Genomic DNA, 21,762 nt, shown 5'->3' on the forward strand with positions numbered 1-21,762 from the left:
GTACACAGGCTAAGCTCTCGTCCTTATGCTGTGAAATGTGTGTCAGTGGAGAATTCGCGAAGAATGGCTAGATGCATGAACCACAAAGACTCGAGCATCCAGTCACAGTTTAAAGCAAGCTCTAGAATGGATGGGCCCAGAATGCCTACGCAGGGGGGAGTATCATACCCTGAGCCGTCGGCCACTTTGCATACTTGTCTGGCGCCGCTTATTCGGCCAGGAGGATATTGTTGATTCGCGTGATTGCATTGCAGAGGGGTAGGGCTCGCACCACGAGACCCTGGATGTTTAATTTCCTTGTCTGGTGTCGAGGGTTGCAGTCAATTTGAATCACAGCCCGGTGGATCGGACAAGGATCACGAACTCCAAGTATCACCCGAAAGCGTAGAAGGGGGGGGAAAGGCTGTCTGATATCATCGAAAAGTCATGGGTCCAAGCCCACGGTTAGATGCCATAGTGGGTCATGGTGCCTGAGGGTTATGTATTCCATGGTGATTTGTGTTGAGTGATTCGATATGGAGGATCAAGGATTCCTCCCATCGAGGCTCTGACTCGTGTACCCAAAAGGTAAGAGTGGCGCTGTGTCCCAAACCGGCAAATGCAGGGTGGCTCGTGCTCCAAATGACATAATCCCACTTGCTGGAGTCCCGGGCCGCGACAACTCCGTTTGCGCCTCTGATTCCAAGGTTGCTTTTATGCATAATGGCTCTGGAGTTTCTCCACGTTCAGGAAGTCACCGATGTACTCCCATCGATGGGTATGGTAGGATCCTCGTCAAGACAAAGTGAAAAACTTCCGACGTCTCGTATTCCAAACCATATTCCAAGGTAGAGCGGTAAACCGGATAGTCAACAGCATTACTCAATTCTAATAACGCAAATAAGAAGCGCACTAATGCGAGCCGTTTAGGACGCTACGGAATAGCCTATCTTGGTAAGAGCAGATACACAAATAAGCACAATCTACTCCGTACTCCGTACTGGAGTCCTAGCATCATTCCAACGCAAAAAAGAAAATACTTGTAACGGAGTACTCCGTACTTCACCTGTTCATGGCAGTAGCCCCATCAGCCCCACAAGCCGGGGCTAAAACAATCCACACTAGACTCCCTATGGCCTAGTTGTGTGGGGCCTAACAAGCTATCCGAAATAAGTTTCAATTAACGAGCCATGCTTTTCCCCGATCAGGGAAGGCGTCCTCGAACCCTTGTCCGCTTATGCATAGACAAATCTCGGAGACATCTCGGATACCTATCGCTCTCCCGAGGTCCTTGGCTTGATGATACCCGTGACCCTGCAATGCCCTAAGCTCCTTTCCGATTGGCACACTGCATTTAGGCGTCGAACCCATGTTGTGATTATTCCTCTAAGGGCATAGCTTCTGGCCAATACTCGTAATCAGCCATAGCAACCAGAAATACGAAGTAGTCCCTTGTACCTTTGTGAGCTTTTATCCGGAGCCTGCCGCTGGAACCCCCACGGCCTTTGTCCACGTCAAGCATAAGGCTTTATCGACCCATCGCAATTGCGGTCTAGATTAGATTGATCTGTCAGCTTGCTACCCACTTACTCAATCTAGACATTGAAGCTCTTTAAGTAGGTTTCCAGGCGCCCACATTCCTCCGACACGCCCACAAGAGTCTTACTCTCTCGAGTCATACCCCCGGCACTGTCCTCTCCCAAGGCACAATATCCATATGCTCGGATCCTTCTGTCATGCTGGCTCTCCATCTGTGCTATGCCATGTTTTTACGAAGATACCTATCAATCACCCAACCTCTACTTTCTTTGTGGTTCTTGGGGCTAATATTACGGGTTTGTGATGACGAGGGTTACTAACTTTGGCGCCGTTTCCAAATCGCCGTGCCCAAGTCCTGGGCTTGGAGTCCGCTGGCGTCAACGCCACTCACAAAACGATCTTTTTAGGCGTTTTTGAGAACAGCATTTGGAAGTTGTTGACCCTTAGCGTACCTACAGGCGAAAAGGATCTTTTTGATAGGCTCGCATGGAATTCCCGGATTTGGGCTAGTCGCAACCTGTAGTGGACCATTTGCTTATACAGGGTTAGATTGAGACCATTTAGTGCTGCATCTCGATATGTATATCTATTTCGTATGTATGCTGTACTAACTCGCATACGGAGTACTCCGTACATACGAATCGGATAGGAATACAACAGAGACCGATACTCATCGTTCTGGTGAACCCCTCAAGCTAGTATTGACGCCGGAAGCCATCTTTACTGGGATCCACGATGTGCCCGCGGAGTGTAGGCCACAACATTGAGCAGCGGCGCTTCGATCCGGCCCAGTGGCCAGAACATGTGCCTAGATAGCAAAGTTCCAAATCATGATAGGAATACCCAACTGATATATGCGCCCGACTGTTTCAAAGCCCTTGTCAAAGATCGAATGCAGAGGCAGCAAGATCAAGCAGTAGCTAACAGGTATTCTTTGGGATACCTCCTTGCCGTTTGTTTGATAGCTGGAAGAACGAGGCACCCTGAAGTTATTGGTGAGCGACTCAGTGAAGCTCGTGACATAGCGCCAAAAACGCGAATCATTGTTTGGGCCGCAAGTCTGGACCCAAGAGGTGAAAGATGCGTGATGAGCTGCGTGGTACTTGGCGTTAGTGGCACGGAGTACTCCGTCTGTGCATGGAACTATGCATCCCAGTAACCCCCGGCCAGGGTCCAGTTGGCTAACCAGGAGGAGTTGGTAAATGCAGTAATCGTCTGATTTTCTTCATTAAGAGATCCATCATCTGGTTAACTAAATGGAACGTAGTAGGATATAACGGACCTTGGGGAGATTTTAATGCCGCGTACCGCAGAAGACCGTTGGGTGATATACGGAGTACTCTGTACACATTCGTAACTTGGGGTTGAGTTGTGCGCAAGCCCGATGCTCACCGTTAGATTACTTGCCAAGCTGAGGGGCACGAATACTTGATTGTTTCTGCATTTGCAGTGAAACACGGGCTTTTAGTCCCCGGCCCAGAGACCTCGGAAAAGGCGACGTCTTGGTGCTGGTGAGATTAACAGTGTTAGGTACTCCGTACAAAATACCAAGGCATACTCTGTGGTGTTAGGCGTACTATTCTACCGCTAACCTATGTACCAAGTACCATTAGTCTGCGCACTGACTTCGATTTACCAGTCGAGATTTTCCAAGTTGACTTGAGCTAGCTATATTTTATAAGGCACACTGGATACATTCTTGAATTATTTGATGCGTGTACGGAATTTGCGATGGCGGATCTCTCCGTGTCAACTGGGTTGAATACAGGCAGGGGTCTCGGCACTAGAAGTCACAAAAGGTACAGAGCATAAGCATTCATTCTGATATCTGACATAGTTAAAAACGGGACGTTCATTCCATTACCTAGTACCGTGATGCAGGTGATTTTTACCTCGATATATCATATAGGCCATGTCACTAGGCAAGCCTGTCTAGTCTCAAGGTACCAGATATTGTATGGGAAATTAGGTGAAGAAGAGATTAACCACTATTCGAATTCCTCCCGAGTCAGTTAATCCATAATTATCCGCCAATTAATTTGACTCGTACAAGATTGGGCAGTATGAAGTTTATGGTCAACGCCTTCCATAGAGAGTAACGTTGACACGATAATCTCCCACCACCACGAGCATAAACAAGACTCAAACAATACGACTTAGCACAGCATCAAAGCTAGGACTATATTATGGCTGCCTATTGGACTAGGAGACTAAGTAAACCAAGTTGAAGGTGGTATAGCCTGGTCAGGTCGTGCCGTAGTAGTTCCTAGTATACGGTTGGCCGTGTAACACAACTGGAGTGGACACCTGCTGCGACGCCACAATCGCCCTCGAGAGGTAATTTGAAGTGGCCATGGTCGTATGACCTGAGCATCGAGTATTGCGGTGCCTGATATCGGGGAGATGACCCCGATCCTAGAGAATAGTTTGGTCTAGGCATTGCCGTTGCTACATAAGCGTGAAGAGTTTGACGTTCCCAAATCCATTTCCATAGACATTCGGAATGAAGCTCATCGGGTTTGTGCCATCCAACTATATGTTTTGATACGTGGGAAGCCCTCAAATGGTCCTTGCTAATTCCATTTCTGCCAATTAGTAGAGTCTGGAAGCAAGGGCTGTGCTTATCTAGGTATAAGAAAAACTGACCGTCTCTCTCTTCTCTATATAGAATATTTGATTATCTGCAAATGATCTCAAAACGGTTCCATTAGTTCCTAACGTGATTTGATTGGGGACATCCAGATAATAGATCATACTTAACTATCTTTGCTCGAGCATCGGACTGGCAGATCATGGACCACTTTTAACGTCAACAAACGTTTCCATGAGAGACAATCCCGTGTAATTGACTATATTTCGGTTACTTCGTTGACTAATTTCTCAGTTTCTTCACAGTGAGGACACTTTTTTCCCGCAAAAGTCATTGCGATCAAAGTTATTCACTGGCACTAAAGAGAATGGACCCCTTTCTCGCCTTTTGATGGTATGATATGAATTGCGTATCTAGCCTTACAGACATCTGATATTACTTATTTATCTGGTCAACCAAACTTCCTACCTTCACCTCGGCACTACAGAGGGGTGTTTTCCACTATGTGTCTGCTTTTCAGGATTTCTGATAAAATGATGTCTACTGCTCTGAAATGACAGGTCGATAATTCTGTATTGTATTTCGTCTATCTAAGAAGGGAAGGACAAGAAACTATATGAGAGTAGAGAGCCACCTTATCACAGCGGGCAATGAAAGTCATATGACTTCAAGACTTTCCTCCTTTCATTTTCAGGGCAGGGCTATAACTGGAAAATGGTAGATATTTGGAAGAGTCCCCAACAACATCTTCATAGAGCCCTCGCATCCGATGCTTGGAGTACTCTGTCTCCTTGAAACTCAGGGCAGTAGCTAACTTCGGGCCTCTACTAGTTGATTCCATGACAAATTGCCTTAGACACCCGGGCCCTCTCAAGGAGGATTCATTCTCACCATCTACCTACCTACATGGTAGCTATTAAAGGAGGGAAACGGGAGTCTGACCACTGAGGCACCCATGGGGGTTGTAACGTAACTATCCATACGAATAGTTCGCCGTTGCTGTTTCTGATGAATACGAGCATCAAATCCATAGAACGATAGGGTGCATGGGTTGAGGGAGTGAGTGACTTGCCAGGGGGAAAAGTGACTGGAGGGGCAGGCAAAGAGCCGCAAAGGCTTTCCTTAAAGGGGAGATATCATGTAGATAGGTACCTAGGCACCTCCTATCAAAGTGAAAACTGAGAGTTTAGATTCTCATGACTATCGTGTTTCAGCGAACATGGTTGTCAGTGAGGTATTTCCTTACTGGGAAAGCGACCCTCGTCTTCTGTTTCTCGCCATAGACGTGTGGAGTGAGCGTACCTTCATTGTCATTGATATTATTATCAATCATCATGATTAGCACAGCTCACAACGATCTTGGCACGCCGTGTTACTTTCTGACCTCTGTCTCCTTGTATATGTAAAGCATGCTCAAGCTCAATCTACTTTGAATTAAAAGGGTGCTAAATAGAGAATCCCTCCCCCCAACTTCTGGAAAAAAGGATAAAAAATAAAAAAAATAAAAAAAAAACCAAACGTCGCCAGCAGACTTGTGGTCAGATAACGAGATAGGATTTATGGTGAGGATATCTTCATTCTGCCTCATAGTGTCATAGTTCGCCGTCTCTCCCACTCATTGGCCTAAATAGCCGAGCAGTTTCCTGGTCTAGCGGTTATGATTTTCCGTTAACAAATGCCACTGGCATATGTTCCGGAAAGGTTCTGGGTTCGATTCCCAGGGAAACTATTTTTTTGGCCAATCATGGAGGTAGAACTTGAGTTGCGTAAAAATAGCACACAGCTGATTTATTCGGTATTTCCTAAAAGCAAGGTGGACTTTGGCACAGTTTTTTGCCTCCCAATCTACAACATAGACTACGTTGTACATGTACCCCGACTGGAGTCCGAAGTGGTGACATTCGAGAACCCGTAATAGCCCGTCTCTGAAGGATACCCGAAGTGTCCGGAGGTGGATCAGCGGCTGACGAATTGGCCCGTTCTCACCACTCAGCATCTTCGTTGAGAAGTTACCAGGCGTTCGGGACCTGTCATCCCCGTCGCACATGGGTCCCTGGGGGACACTGCTGCAAGGCACTGGTTGAGTTTGCAACCCGGACTTGTACCTGGAGGTCCTGGTATTGAGCCTATCGGGTTTGGCGATGCTACAAGAGACAGATTGCTTGCGACTCACAAAATACATGTGGAGACCTGTTGACGTGTGGGCTTCCGGGTCGGGGATGATTCTACTCCATACGCTCGGCTCCGTGGAGAGGAAAACATAGAAGTTACTCCGTCCAGGAACAATGTTCATTCGGAGTACTCCGTACACATTGATAAATACTTCTTGATTCTCTGGAAGATCAGAACCCCTGTACTCCGTACGGTATGTTATATACAGGTATGTGAGTACATGGATGGCCTAGAGCCCGAGAATCCCCCGAACCCCATATGTACCACATAGACTTTGCAAATGACATTTTCATTTGGCTCAAATGGAGCCGAGTTGAAAATTTCCTCCTCATCCAGCAAATCACATCATAGGCAGAGTCTGAGGATGGCCGTTCGCAGCGATGAAGACCTGGATGCGGACGTGGAGATCTTCTAGTTACATTGAGGTCTCCTCATTCGCCCAGAAGCCAGAGGCCTGAACCCGAGGGTATGGGTCCAGGTTCCTGCGGCCTTTTCGCAGGGACTGGAGGACTGAAGGCCTGGAAGACCGAAAGACTGAAACGAGAGCTGTCTGAAGGTGTCACTCTCCACTTCTGCCGTTCGAAAACGTCACTTCCTTCCTTTCCGCCTTCTCCTTTCCCACTTCCCCTCTCCGACTTTCTCAGGTCATCTGGATATATCCCTGGAACTAACGGAGTTTTCGTGATTTCTCGTCTTTTGTCCTGTTTTCCTCGGGTAAGTACAATAATATTTGGTGGATCGTCTCACAGACTTTGGGCCTGAAGGCGATCCGTGGAATCCCAGCGAATCTCCCGCATTTTGACAGCGCGTCATCGTGCGGTTCACCGAGATCTTTGAATCCGCTGCTAACTTGCCTGCAGTGTTCCTGTGGGATCTACTGTGTGGTGCTTGACTCTTCATCTTGGAGACACAGGACGCAGCTCTTCCCAACGTCTGGTATCGCCACTCCCGCCGTCCCGAAGCTCGTTCTACGGTTCCGCCGCAAATAAAACTCTCTCCGCCGCAAATCCGCCGACGCAATCGACGTCCGCATCGAGTTTTTCGCTCAACCCCCGCGATCGCATTACGTTCTCGAGCCATATACTGGGTTGTTCAAGCGCTTTGAACCCCTCGACTTGGGCCGGTTTGGACCAAAAGTACGAGAACAACCGCGCTTCCGCCAGCGCGGAGACCCGTTTTTCTGTTCAGCTCGGAGTCGATGCTCCAAGTGTGACGTCTGAATATCCCCTGGATCGCATGTCGCATCTTTACTTCCCGCCTTTTCTCAGCCTTGCCAGATAGTTGAGACCTATCGAATCGATCTATAGAATCCAGGGCCCATCGTCTATATTCCCAGAGCCACCCTCGGTTCCTTATAATCCAGTACCATGTACGCCGTCGAGGACAGACATCATCCCGTCCCACCTCCTCTCTCAATGGATCGCATTTCTGCTCCGTCCGCCCACTACCCGACTGGTCCCAACCCATTACACCCAGCCGACCATCTGGCGCCCGTTCAAAACTATGGAGATGGTCGCCGCTGGTCATTACAAGTGGTACAGCAGCCGATTCGGGCTCGCATGTGTGGGTTTGGTGATAAGGTGGGTGAATTTTCCGTCATTGCTTGCTCCAACCTCTAACAAAGCCTAGGATCGGAGACCGATCACTCCTCCGCCATGCATTCGTCTCATCGTGCGTGATGAGCATACCGATAAAGAGATAGATATCAAGTATGTCTGTACAGTTGCTCTTCATGTTTCCGACTAACCATCCCCGCTCTTTAGTGAAATCGATACCTCATTCTACGTACTCACCGTCGATCTATGGAATGCCGATGGAACCAACGAAGTCAACCTCGTGAAGCATAGTGCCACCTCTCCCTCTATCTCCACCGCCATGTCCTCCTCATATCCTCCCCCGCCTCAGAGCATGTCTCCCACCTATCCCGGCTACGGTCAGAACCAATACCCTGTGGGTTACCCGCAAATGAACAACAGCTACTATGGTGGACAACAGGTGGCGTACCAAAACCAATACGGCCAGCCAATGGCCTACCCACAATATTATCCTGGTAGCCAAATGCCACCAGCCATGTCCCCCGCTGCCCAACCGGTCTCTGGTGGACCCGGTGGCATGTTCACTCGCAACTTGATCGGTAGCCTCAGCGCCAGTGCCTTCCGGCTGACCGACCCAGACAACAAAATTGGCGTGTGGTTCATCCTACAAGATCTCAGTGTACGGACAGAAGGCACTTTCCGGTAAGTCCCTCGAGTAAGTGATCGGCAGTTGGGATAGTTACTGATCAACTTACAGCCTGAAAATGAGCTTCGTCGATGTGGGCACACATTCCACCGAATCCAGCAACGGCGCTCCGGTTATCAACCACGGCACTGCACCCGTTTTGGCTTCGGTCTTCTCCGAGCCTTTCCAGGTCTTCTCTGCTAAGAAGTTCCCGGGTGTTATTGAAAGTACTCAGCTCAGCAAGTGCTTTGCGCTCCAGGGTATCAAGATCCCCATTCGCAAGGACGGTGTGAAGGGACCCCGTCGAGGTGGAGACGTGGACGACGACGATGAAGGTGACTATTAAAGAACGATAATTTGATCCGTTGTTCAATCCGCTATATGTGGATGAGGCATCTGGATCGGCCTTTCTTATATTTTCTTATCTGTCTTTGTTTGTCTTTCTCGGATCAATAACCCAGGACGTGGGTGGAAAAGGGCGCGTGGCTTACGGTGTTCTGGGGGAGCCTAAGGCTTACAGGTTTCAATTGCTACAACGACCGGTGCTTTGGTGGGGATTTTCTATTCGCTTTCTTTTCATGACTTTCTATATTTGTTTCCTACTCCTTTTTATTCCTTTTTTTTTCTTTTGTTGGCCTCTGGCCATGTTTATTCATATCCCCGCGGCCCACTGTCCGCGCGCGTACATATACCTTTTTTTTTCGGGCGAATCGAATGTCCTCTCGGTTTTGAATTGCTGGATGTTGGGTCTGTTTACCTGGCATAGACAAAAGTTTGATATCCAACCATGCGATTCTTGTTCAGTTCTAGAATCCTTCTATTGTAATGCGGTGGTATAAACGTTCGTCTCGGGATATCTAGAGCTATCGAGTGGGTCTATTTGCAGATCGTAGCTCTGTCTTAAACGACTTCCTATTCGGCCACAGCTCACGGCGTCTCTGAGAGGTCAGTCTATATATTAGCGTTGTCCTTATGACTGGCTATACTGATAGACTCGGATTTGAGCATGTTATCCCGGAACAGGCTAAATATTGTACTAACAAAGACGTCAGAAGGATCATTATATATTCTTGCTACTGTGACACCATTTGCATATTTTTTCTTCGATCTCTTTGACAGCCTATGGCTATTTGTTAAACAGGCACCACAGAACGGAACTAGTAACTAGATGATGACGACGATGTCGCAAAGAGGGAGAAGCAAAGGAACTATCTATCTAGGTAGCAGGAAAGAAGCATTTAGGCGAATAGGTATTGGGATCCGCTTAGTCTATACAATATCCAATTAAGAATTGAAGGAGATCAAATAAGGTATATAGATACGGAATATATACCTGGATAGGTAACGTAAGAAAAGAAGAGTCAGGATATTTGGCATCTACTTCGATCGAACCCGATTTAGGGTAGATTTTGTGCTGCCAAGGGTTTCTCGTAGCCTCAGACATATGGTCACTGATCTTCTTTGCATGTGCATAACAGAAACTTCACGGTGTTTATAATTTCCCGACGATAGGTAGCAACTGCCCAGTCTCGGCAATCCAGAAGGACCGTGGTCAACAGCAGGCACCTTCCCCGCACGAAGATGTCTACGGATGTCATGAAAGACAGCAAAACGTGGAGACTTTCCACTAGAAACTGCTCTTCTCGGTGATTTCACGGAATTTAGTCATCGACGACGATCAATCTTACTGCTGAATGACTTTGCGGGCTCCAATCAAGAGCTATGATCGGGAACAGCCAGTGTAGTCTCGGCTATTCGATCAAAGACCGCGGTTGATAATGAATACATGTAGTTATAGAAGTCTATTGTTCCCTGGAGCTAACAGAACCTCACAACCAACTATTACATTTACTGTCTTCATTATCATGAGTCCCCAGTCTCGAGTTCCTGCAACTGCAGAGTCCGGTATCTTTACCCGGCTTGAAGCATTGCCAAATAGCTACACTTCTGATACCAGTCTGCGACGAATGTTGGGATGTAAGTTTGCTTCAAATATCATAACTTTGTTATATCTAATATGAAGATGATAGGGTATCTTCCAGTGGAGATTTTGAGCTCCGCTGAACCCCAGCTCGCCCAACTCGGCGAGGAGGCTGTTTCACCCCAAATCTCTGCGTGGAATGCCGATGCAGAAACTAACCTGCCATATGTTAAGAAATACAATGTCTGGGGCCAGCGATATGGGTATGACAAGCTGATTACGACTGAGGGGTGGAAGCAGTTAGGGAAGTGGGGGGCTAGGCACGGGTCAGTCCTTCGTTTATTTCTTGCTATGCATGAACTGATACAATTTGCAAATGCTCCAGTGTGGTCTCATTGGGATATGACCACACATACGGAGTCCATAGACGTACTGTTCAATATGCTGCGTAAGTTGCAGTTTCTGTTGTCCAAGAAGCCTGGATACTAACTATCAAACTCAAAGAGTGTATCTATTTGCTCCCTCGTCAGCCATGTACAGATGCCCAATGAGCATGTCCGATGGAGCGGCATTTGTCCTGTCACAGCGTCTCAAGGATCTTCCCAGTGATCATATTCTGCACACTGTATTCAGGAGACTCACCTCCAGAGGAGATGACTACTGGACATCTGGCCAATGGATGACCGAGAGAGCAGGTGGGAGCGACGTTCAGAATACAGAAACCTGGGCTACCTACGCACCTTTACCCGAGGAATCAAAGACCTCCGACGTCCTCTCCGAGGGGGATTATTTGATCAACGGGTTCAAATTCTTCTCCTCGGCGACAGACGCCAATGTCGCCTTCCTTCTAGCCAAAACCGAGTCCGGGAAACTGAGTACCTTTATCGCACCATTAAGAAGAAATATCATCGGCGCAGATGGAAGACCAGAAGAAGTCTCCAATGGCGTGCGCATCCATCGCCTGAAGAACAAACTCGGTACCAAGGAGCTACCCACAGCCGAATTGGAGTTGAAGGGCATGAGAGCTCACCTCGTCGGCGAGCTCGATCAAGGCATCGTCACCATCGCACCACTACTAAACACCACCCGCATCCAAACACTTCTTGGAACATTATCAACCTGGCGCCGTGCTATCAGCATCACGAAGAATTTCGCCAAGTCACGACGCACTGTTGGCGAGCCATTATGGCTGATTCCAATGCACCTACGTCTCCTCGCTGATCTAGAAGTCAAGCACCGCGGCGCTATAAACCTTGCATTTTTTACAATTGCAGTAATGGGCTTGATTGAAACCCCATCTAGCTCGGCACGCCATGCACATATGCCCAACACTCCTTCCGAAGCAAAAGTCGTCTTCCGGGTCCTAACCGCCACATGTAAAGGCGTTGTTAGCAAGATGTCAATGGTTGGCGTGCAGGAATGCCAGGAAGCCATGGGTGGAGTCGGATATATCGATGAACCCGACGAGCCCGAATTCAACATCTCGCGTCTCCTCCGCAGTGCAGCCGTTTATCCGATCTGGGAGGGCACCACAAATGTGCTGGCTAGTGAACTCGTCCGCTTCCTGATGAAAGGAGATAACCTGCGCATTTTGTCAGGGTGGCTGGATCGTGTTATTTCTCTGATTCGCACTCCGTCGCTGGTGGGTGCTTTGAAGCAGGCTCAGGCTTCTTTCCTTGCTCGTGTGGCGCCTACTCATTCACAGGCTGCGTTGCTTGCGGATGCGCGGAGGATTATGTTCACCTTTGCTTGGATACTTGCTGGGGCTCTGATGACGGTGGATGCGGAGCGTGATGGGGATGGTGTGGCGATGGAAATTGCTCGCAGGTGGATCCTGTTGGGTGAAGGTGGTGTGGGTGAGTTTGTCTATCGAGATATTGTTAGGCCTTATCAAGCGTTTGATTCGGCTGCTGGCACAGAGGAGCATACGAAATGGGATTGTAGAATTGCTTGGGGCGTTGAATTGCCCGCTCAGGCGGTATTTGGACATCGGTCTTTGAGTGAGTCTTCGAAACTCTAGATTTAGACAGTCTTGGAACGCTTGGACTCAACATCTACGCAGGTGGTCTGATATTACCTAAAATATGGATATGATAAAGTAAAGGAAGGGGGGATGATATGAATTGCGTCTAAAGATCTCTATAATCTCTGGATATCAGACGCTATTTATGCTTCTTGATACTAGTAATTTCTTCATACTCCTCTCATAAAAGAAGAGACTCGCTTTACTTATTTATATAATGTATCGAACTGTACAGATATCTGTAAAATGACTACTTAAAGGCCACTCAAAGGAAGACGGCCGACTATACAGGTTTAGGCTTGCGCACTGACATCAAGGTATCATTACCTCGGTGTCAGCGCATGGTAACTACCTACGCTATGTAGTATCAGTGTCTTAAACTTCCAGCCCTAGGGCTAGCTCGATGTCTAGAGTGGGGGATAGTATTGTTTATCAGTATGAGTGCCTCTTTCTAATCCTGAAAGGACATTCTAGTCAAAATACCACTAGATGCGCAAAACTATACCTTGACGTAGGCAAAGTGAACCTAAACAAGTTATATTCTTCCGTACTCCATAACCTCGAAATTTGACCAATTTGCAGGAATCCGTCACTCTCTACACAGAAGAAACCCTATTTGGCGCGATGGTCTCAAAATACCCCATAGTTGTCTCCACTTGTCTCATCCTGCAATATTCAGGGCGGATGTACGGAGTCCTTGGCGCATTCATCTCGGGATATGCCCGGTGCCACTTTATCAACGATTAGCTCGATCACATTGGGATAAAGATCGTCTAGGTGTGCTTGCTCCGATAGGGATGTCTTAACAGCCTACGGCTATATTGGAAAAACCGAAGTGCGGTCGTCTTCGAGCTCACATGCAAGGCCTTGCTTTTCGCCTTGTATATCAGCAAACAAAAGGCGACTAAAAGGCGACTATATTTTTGTAAGTTGGATCTGACTCCCATATCACTTTACACATTCAGAAAAAAGAAACGATACTCCCCTTCTTTAATTCTTCAATGGCTCAATAGCGCTATTACCTGCAGCCCAGCCACAATACGCTGCTGTCACCTGTGTCTCACCTGTCAGACTATGAAGCCAGCCACATCACACATCACTGTTAGAAGCCCCGGTTCTCCAACTTCGGAAACAACCGGCATAGCCTTTCTGCGGCAGATCATACCTTTCATCAGGGTCTAGCAAATTTCGGCACAGTACTCCGTACAAATCCCCTGCTACGTAACGCCGGCGAAGGAAAATCTCACATCCAGTCTAACAAAACGCATGGGATCTCAATAACGGTCAAGATATCACCATTCGTCACGTAATTCATTCCACAGGCTACGTCACACCGTTCCTGGCAGTAAGCCGACAAGGCCGGTTGTTCAAAGTCCTCGTTTCAGGCAACACGGCCTCGGTGCTGTCTTCATGTTGGACAATGTGCGACAAACGTGCAACGAGTGATCTCATTCTCTCCTGAGTTCAATCACCCAATAGCCAACCCAAAATAACCAAGCATCTTATATGTGGCAGCCAGCTACTGATCCAATCTACCCATCTTCACCCCATTCTCAAACCGCGTGGCGCCCTCTTCGACATAGAAAACTGCAGGCGCGCAGGAGATGAGCTGCATCTGTGATATACACATGAAGACGATGACGTGGGTAAGCGAGTGATATGTGATGAGTTATCATCAGTTTGAAGCTTTCCACTACAACATACTCCCTCGGACACACCCGAGACCGTCGGCATTGCCATGCGACGAGCCGGGCCGTTCAGCAGGCTGCAGGGGCCGATCGAGGAGGGTAGATGGTGTCAGTGGCGTTAGCTGTGCTACTATTGCATATGATACTGGCGGCAATATGTACATAATACATGCATATACATTATCTAGGGGCCATCAGGGCATTGTAGCTTTGAGCCTCCAGAATGAATCGTCCTAGAATTGGTATCATTGATGATATACAACCTAGTAAGAAGCCACAGTCCATTGATTGAAGTTAACCGGCGGGGATCATGATGTATAGATGGATTCAAGGCTAAGAAGCATGGCATTTCAACTGGCCCTTCACCGGTCTATTTTCCAGGGTCTGTGCTAGTCTCTTTTGTGTCTTTCTCCCTAGCTCGAGTAAAAATGGGGACCAGCAAAGGACCTGAGCGCTTCGAAACTGCCCAGTCGTCCCAAAGTATCATATTCAATAGCGTCATGCATCCAGCTGTCAGCGGATTGAAGGGGGAACCCGAAGTCCGAAACAAGGACAATAAGCGTAGGGGCTAGTATTCCTCAAAATCACGAGGCCAATATCACGAGCTTCCTGCTTAGTTCTCGAAAACCGTGGATGTTGACGGGGTTGAGCCGAAAATCACCGAAACAATCGGTGAAGTCCCAATTATAGCCCAGTGAGACAAAAATAAGATCTTCACGCCAAACGCGATGGCCCCTCTTCAACCATCGATCCACTTCAACTCCAATCTACTCGATGCGACAGCCAATTGGCTCGGCGCAAAGCTTTCCTCCGCGTCTTGGCCGACCAAACCCACCATGTCTCACATCGCACTGGTTGGGGGCGAAAAACAGGGCCCTAGGAATTCAACCTCCACAGATGCATATGGAAGGTGATTATCTTCAGAGGGAACACATTGGCACTAAAGCATGTCTCAAACATGGTTGTCCACATGTTTGCCCAATGGGACCGTCGCCACCGGCTCCACGGCCGGACAACCCCGATAGTCGATGACGAAGGACAATGATTCGACTTGTGTTTCCCTGGCGAACAATCAATCGTTCTATGGAATGCAAGGTCGGAAATCAGCAGCTAATATGTACCTATATTTATGATTCTCCTGATCGATCTATATAAAGGACTCCAACGACCGACCATTCTCTCTTCAGTTCAAATCAGATCTACATCTTCTCAACTACACAAATAACCAACAACTCAAACAGCCTCATACTATTATCTCTACCTTCCAAATTCAAAATGAAGTTCATCGCTGCTTCCCTAGCTCTGCCCCTCCTGGCCGCCGCCGCTCCCACCAGCGAGCCCAAGGCCAACCCCCCTTCAGTGTGATGGCCATCCGTTCCGGCTCACCCATCCACTACGCATCTCTGAATGCCGCAGGACAGAAGTTCTGGCTCGGCGGCGAAACCGCCTCCTACTGCCCCAGCCAGGTCCCCAACTGCCCACCCGGTAATCAGACCGTCTTCGCTCCCGGAGGTACCTCTCTAGTAAGTAACATACACAACTATCGCCCTACGGGCACACTCTGCAAGACCCAAGTCTCTAACAATACCCAGGACGTCGTGGTCCCCGGTGGCCAGCAGGTCTACGTTGACCCCAACGGAGCGCTTAGCTTCACGCAGGCCCACTCCGCCAACATCCCCCAGGGCTCATCGCTTGGTCCCTTCAAGTACAGCGCCGACGAGCCTTGGGCCCACTACTCGTTCGCTGGCTGGGGCGCCAGTGGCTTCATGGCTTGCCCTGCCGATGATAACCGCTGGCAGGTGTTTGCTGCCTTGGACAATGCCACTGTCCCCCACGGCAATGTGGATGAGTGTCTTGGATTCTCGGCTGTGGCTTTGACTTACACTGGAGAGGCTCCTGCTTGGCAGTATATTTAGATTGTGCGCTACTGTGCTACTGTGATACTTGTTTGATGATTTGGCGGATACCTTGACACTTTCCTTAATGATTTGTTGATAGCAGGCTTTTTTTTGCATTTGATATACTATGCTTTTTTATCTTTTTTACGTTCTATGAATTCAAAGAATTTTCATTTTATTCTCGAGTGTTCTAGAGACTTGATTGATGAACCTCCTCGACTCATAGAATGTTCAGGAACGTAGTGCACTCGAGTTTAGATCGATTCGAAATGCATTATGGCTGAATAGATCATGGGCGATATTGTATATGGCACCCAAATACTTGGCAACAATTTTAGCTACGAGCAGCTACATAAATACCCCGTACGAGAAAGCCCCAGGGTTGAGTGAGCAAGAAGGTCCGAACTTGAGAATTGTCAAAATGCAAAAATGATATTCGTGAAATGCAACCAGATACATAAAAAGCGTCTTTCTGCATCCTATGCCCCAGGCATAGGCAGAACAGGGTTCATCAATCAATCCACACACTTTACTTACCATCTAACTTCTATACATCGATATTCATGAAATCTAGTTCAAAAGAGAAACATCTCTCGAGCGTCCTGCGATTCGCTTCTTTTCTTTGAGGTCATTATCCTTGGATGAAGCAGGGCAGGTCTCTTTCACGGAGCAGACATGCGTACAGCTTGTGCCGTGGATAAAATCCACTGGGGATGGTTTCGGGTGTCGAAGCACCCATGACTCCTCCAAATTTGACGATACACAACCTTGTGTTGTGAACTTTGGGTATTGTACTCGTCTTAGATGCAATGCCGGACGAGAAAGACCGTGCCCGGGCTAGATGTTTGTCAAGGGCATGTTTTTTTTGAGCATGCTAATACCAAGTGCAACTAGATCTAGTTCCGCCAGATCTTAATCGCCTTGTCTTTGCCTCCACTGCCGATCTTCTGTCCATCAGGACTCCAGTCGACAGCAAAGACCTCGTCCTTGTGTCCTGGAAGATCCATCTTGAGCTTGCCGGTTCGCAAGTCCCAAATCTTGAGAGTAGTATCCTTGGACGAAGACACCAACATACGAGAGTCTGCGGAGAAGCAGCACTGGTAAACCGCGCCTACGTGACCGCGGAAGGTGGTGATGAACCTGGAATAATGTTAGATATGAATCACAAGGGCCAAGGACAGGATATACTCACTTTCCATCACGGCCGTTCCACAACTTGACGTGGTTGTCAAATCCAGCGGAGGCAATGTAGGCCATATCTGGCGAGAAAGTAACATGGTTCACCTCCTTCTGGTGACCCAGCATTCGTGCAACAGGCTTGCTGGAAGTGGATGGCTCCCACAGATACATTGTGAAATCGTCACTGGCTGATACCAAACGCTCAACAATAGTGTTGTTCACTGTGGCTGCCTCCTCGAACTTCTTCCGGGCGGCGGCTACCTTCTCAGCTTCGGTCGTGGGGACCTTGCCAGTGTGGTTGTGGTAGGAGGTGCGAAGAGCAAAGTCTGTAGACAGTGCGAGGTGGTTGACACGGTGAGCATGCGCCGCCAGGGTCTGCAGAAGAGTGCCATCCTTCGGGTTCCAGATCTTAATGGTCTTGTCGTGAGACGCAGTATAGATCTTGCCAGTGCCACCCCAGCGCACACAAGTAACGGAAGACTTGTGACCGGTGAGCACATGGTCAGTTACTCGTGATACCACATCCCAAACGCGCACTGTCGAGTCCTTGGAGGCAGATGCCACACGCGGTCGTCCGGACTCCTGCACATGGTATGGCTCCCAGGCCAAATTGGTAATCCACTTTGCGTGACCCTTGAGCGGCCCACCCAGCGCGGCACCCTTCTTGGCATCCCAGAATCGTACGGTGTTGTCCATGCTACCGGTCGCGATCATAGCACCGTTGGGAGAGTATGCGACAGCCAACACCCAGCTAGTGTGGCCCTTGAGCGTATGTTGAGGGGTTCCAGTGTCGCAATCCCAGATACGAGCAGTTGAGTCTCCGCTTCCAGAGACCATGGTAGAAGATGATACTGGAGAGAAGGATGTTGCTAGAATTGCTTCGCCGTGTCCGGCAATGGAGGCCGCGCATCGTGAAACGGCCTTCACTCGGAAGACCGCCTGCGGTGTGTAGAAGAGAGATACTGTATCTTCGGTAGTCTTGACTCCGGGCTGGAGCAGCGAGTGGTACACATCGCGGAGAATATCGATCGTTTGTTCTTCTTTTTCGGAATGGTAGGCAAATCGGTACGGTACTCGCTCATCATCCTCCTGCAAATCACCGTCAGAACAACAATCCAAGCATGGGACAGCCACGAGTTCTCAATCTTACATTTCCTTGTAATGTGTTAAGTAAAGTCTCAAGATTCTTCACATTGGCATCAGCGACTGGGACCGAGACCGCAGGCCCGGTGGGCTGGCCGGTTGCTTGATCGAAGAATTGGACTCGGACACTGCCCAAATCGGACGGAATACTTTCAATCTCCTGCTGCTCGCGAGCCTTCTCAGCCTGGACAAGCTTTTGGCGCTTACTGGGGGGAGGATAAAGGGTGGCCATGGTTATTGATTTTGAGGTCGATGGAGAAAGAGGAGAAATTTCGACGGCAAAAATATCTCGACGCTTATCTTATCGGCCATATCGGTTCCTCCATCTACAAACATCTCAACCATGAGAATTGGGCATCACCATGTCGGTTTATTCGTTGAATTCACTCAATTCTTTTACTCCAGTGGCTTCTAGAAGCACAAGTAGGCTTCCCACGGCAAAGCTGACCACAACGGCCACCAGTGTCGCATCACAGGATATTATCTGCGCCGTGAGTGAATCGCGGGGCGTCTCCTCCACGGTTGGTCTCGCATTTGTCAATCTTGCGACGGCCGAATCAGTGCTCTGTCAGATATGTGATAGCCAGACCTACGTGAAGACAATAATCAAAATTGGTGTTTTCGAACCCAGTGAAATCCTGTTCATGAACAGCGTCAAAGAATCGAAGCTTCGTTATATCATCCAAGAGAATCTGCCAGATCCTACTTTCACTTTCTTAGACCGGAGATGGTGGTCTGAGAAGGCGGGTCACGAATATGTGGATCGATTGGCTTTTCCAGGAGAAGTTGACTCACTGAAGGTGACTCTGGGTGGGAATTATTTCGCAGCATGTTGCTTTGCCGCAGTATGCACATGAAGTATCATGCCGAAAGAAATCACTTACATAGGACTTAGGTTCTCAAGTATGTCGAAGCTGAACTCCAACGAACATTTACCTCGCACTCTCTTCGGATTCGGTTCGAGCCATCCCAGGGTTCCATGACAATTGACTTGGCAACTATTGTTTCCCTCGAACTTATCCAGAATCTGCAGAATGCGAAATCTAAAGACAGCCTGTTTGGACTTTTGAACCAGACATTGACACCTATGGGGGCCAGGCTGCTTCGAGCCAGTATATTACAGCCTTCAACAGAACGAGTCAAGTTGACAGCCAGATACAATGCAGTAGAAGACCTGACCACCAAGGAAGACATGTTTGTGTCTGTGAGGCAGGCGCTGAAGGGCTTCATTGATGCAGATAAAGTGTTGACCGCGGTAGAGTATCCGAGCATAGTATTGAATACTTCTACTAACTAATCATCAAGATCATCTTGGTTCCCACTAAGCGGACAATCCAATATGTTGAACAGTCCGTCAACAACGTCATCATGCTTAAGACGTATGTGTCTGCGATCAAGAAAGTCTTCCAGGCTCTTGGAACGGCAGAGAGCGATCTGCTACTTACCATACGCGAGGTAAGCACTATATCCTTTTCGAAATATTTCATTTAGACCAATACTCTTTAGCTCTGCGCTCCCGAGGGGCATCGTTCGATCGAAGAGTTGATTGCCGCGACTTTGAATGAGCATGTGGCATACCAGTCAAAGCCTCTTGATCTAAGGAACCAGCGCATATATTGTGTCAAGGTTAGAACTCGTATATATTTGGGTTGCCAACATATTACCTACTAACTGCTACCAGACTGGCGTCAACAGTCTGCTCGATGTTGCTAGACAGACCTACAAAGAAGCAAATGCGGATGCCACCGAGCTAATTGAGAAGTTATCAGGCAAGCTAGAGGTTTTTATGTGCCGTGGATTATTCTGACATGCCACAGAAACTTGTGACATGGTATTGGATTTGAAATTTGACACAGCCAGGCAATACTACATCTGTATCCCCCGTACAGAGCCGGGTCCACTGCCAAATATCTTCATCAATGTGTACCGCAAGCGAAATCGCATTGAATGCCAGACCCTCGATCTGGTCAAACTTAACCAAAAGATCACCGATGCTCACAGTGAGGTAATCAATATGAGCGACCGGACAATTCAGGACCTTATTCGAGACGTGTGTACCGAAATATCTGGGCTCTTCCGAGTCAGTGAAGCGATTGCAATGCTAGACATGCTTGGGGCATTCGCTCAGCTAGCAACCAACTACGAGTACATCAGACCCGAACTAACCGACACTCTCGCCATCAAAGCGGGACGTCATCCGATCCGCGAGCAGATTCATTCTAGCAAGTTCATCCCCAACGACGCATATGCAACACCACAAACAAGGTTCCAGATCATCACAGGCTGCAACATGAGCGGCAAATCGACATATATCCGCTCGCTGGCCCTGGTAACTGTCATGGCGCAAATAGGCTGCTTCATTCCAGCCCATTACGCATCATTCCCAATTTCCCACCAGCTCTTCGCCCGTGTCGCCACTTCAGATGATCTAGACGCCAACGTCTCGACCTTTGCAGCGGAGATGCGCGAGATGGCATTTATTCTTCGTAACATCCAGCCCCGCAGCATGGTCATCATTGATGAGCTAGGTCGTGGCACCAGCACAACCGACGGCTTGGCCATCGCCGTCGCGCTAGCAGAAGCCCTTATCTCCAGTAATGCTCTGGTCTGGTTCGTCACGCACTTCCACGACTTGGCGCAGATTCTCGCAGAGCGCAGCGGTGTGATCAACCTCCATTTAGCAGCAGAAATCGCCCCCGACGCGTCCAAAATGACCATGCAGTACCGCATCGCAGAGGGCACAGTTCCAGAGCAGCGTTATGGTCTTGTTCTCGCCAAACTTGCCGATCTTCCATCTTCCGTCTTGGATAAAGCACAATCCGTCTCAGAGGCGATGGACAAGCTTGCCAAGCGCAGAAACAGCTCGTCGCGTGCTGTTGCTATTGCTCAAAAGCGAAAGTTGCTTCTATCTTTGCGGGAACAACTATTCCTTATTCGCAATGGCACTATGGACAACGAGAATCTTCGCACTTTGTTGATCAAATTGCAGGATGAATTCGTGCTGCGCATGACTTCTATTAATAGAGAAATGGACCTACACCCTACTGATGAAAGTGAGCCCGCGGTTCATGCAGAAGCTGTTTCCGAACTATCAGTTCGTACATCTAAAGCCCAAGCGTCAGGTTCGGGCGTGGCGGGTGAGAGAATCCACGGCACGTGTGCATCCGAGCCCATCGTGATTGAATCTGGTCCAGAGTCTGAATCTGAAGATGTTTCCGAGGATGACAGTGTGGTGCTGGCCTGAAAGTCTTGACTAATTGAGGATGGTAAGTGAAGTGATGCCTTCTCAATAGTATTCCCAGTCTTGTAGATCATACTTGTGTATTTTATGTGTGTACTTTTATGATGGTCGATGCGGTTGGCGAGATTTACATTCATATACCCAGGATATCAGTTACAGGAAGCAAAAA

The 21,762-nt window shown here is 48.4% G+C and overlaps 6 protein-coding genes across 6 annotated transcripts; 5 read left to right on the forward strand and 1 right to left on the reverse strand.

Moving 5' to 3' along the window:
- Window positions 1-7,647: 7,647 nt before the first annotated feature.
- Window positions 7,648-8,846, forward strand: N7457_002652 (velvet factor family protein; the record flags this gene model as incomplete). The annotated part of the gene is made up of 4 exons (XM_057173698.1): window positions 7,648-7,860; window positions 7,910-7,989; window positions 8,044-8,517; window positions 8,573-8,846. 4 exons carry the CDS (start codon window positions 7,648-7,650, stop codon window positions 8,844-8,846), a joined length of 1,041 nt encoding a protein of 346 aa, XP_057033849.1.
- Window positions 8,847-10,365: 1,519 nt separating this feature from the next.
- On the forward strand, window positions 10,366-12,441 carry N7457_002653 (uncharacterized protein; the record flags this gene model as incomplete). Its single annotated transcript, XM_057173699.1, has 4 exons — window positions 10,366-10,477; window positions 10,531-10,747; window positions 10,807-10,869; window positions 10,926-12,441. The coding sequence occupies 4 exons, from the start codon at window positions 10,366-10,368 to the stop codon at window positions 12,439-12,441; spliced, it is 1,908 nt and encodes a 635-aa protein (XP_057033850.1).
- Window positions 12,442-14,968: 2,527 nt separating this feature from the next.
- On the forward strand, window positions 14,969-15,177 carry N7457_002654 (uncharacterized protein; the record flags this gene model as incomplete). Its single annotated transcript, XM_057173700.1, is given in 2 exon segments — window positions 14,969-15,042; window positions 15,057-15,177. 2 exon segments carry the CDS (start codon window positions 14,969-14,971, stop codon window positions 15,175-15,177), a joined length of 195 nt encoding a protein of 64 aa, XP_057033851.1.
- Window positions 15,178-15,496: 319 nt separating this feature from the next.
- On the forward strand, window positions 15,497-16,048 carry N7457_002655 (putative IgE binding protein; the record flags this gene model as incomplete). Its single annotated transcript, XM_057173701.1, has 1 exon — window positions 15,497-16,048. The coding sequence occupies one exon, from the start codon at window positions 15,497-15,499 to the stop codon at window positions 16,046-16,048; it is 552 nt and encodes a 183-aa protein (XP_057033852.1).
- An 878-nt stretch (window positions 16,049-16,926) lies between these two features.
- Window positions 16,927-18,584, reverse strand: N7457_002656 (WD40 repeat domain-containing protein; the record flags this gene model as incomplete). Its single annotated transcript, XM_057173702.1, has 3 exons — window positions 16,927-17,170; window positions 17,223-18,298; window positions 18,360-18,584. 3 exons carry the CDS (start codon window positions 18,582-18,584, stop codon window positions 16,927-16,929), a joined length of 1,545 nt encoding a protein of 514 aa, XP_057033853.1.
- A 130-nt stretch (window positions 18,585-18,714) lies between these two features.
- On the forward strand, window positions 18,715-21,596 carry N7457_002657 (MutS family protein MSH4; the record flags this gene model as incomplete). Its single annotated transcript, XM_057173703.1, has 6 exons — window positions 18,715-19,197; window positions 19,248-19,607; window positions 19,658-19,807; window positions 19,859-19,978; window positions 20,034-20,121; window positions 20,170-21,596. The coding sequence occupies 6 exons, from the start codon at window positions 18,715-18,717 to the stop codon at window positions 21,594-21,596; spliced, it is 2,628 nt and encodes an 875-aa protein (XP_057033854.1).
- Window positions 21,597-21,762: the final 166 nt, after the last annotated feature.

This window comes from Penicillium paradoxum (genome assembly GCF_028828445.1).
Source record: "Penicillium paradoxum strain IBT 22861 chromosome Unknown utg000003l_segment0_segment0, whole genome shotgun sequence".
NCBI classification, from domain to species: Eukaryota; Fungi; Ascomycota; class Eurotiomycetes; order Eurotiales; family Aspergillaceae; genus Penicillium; species Penicillium paradoxum.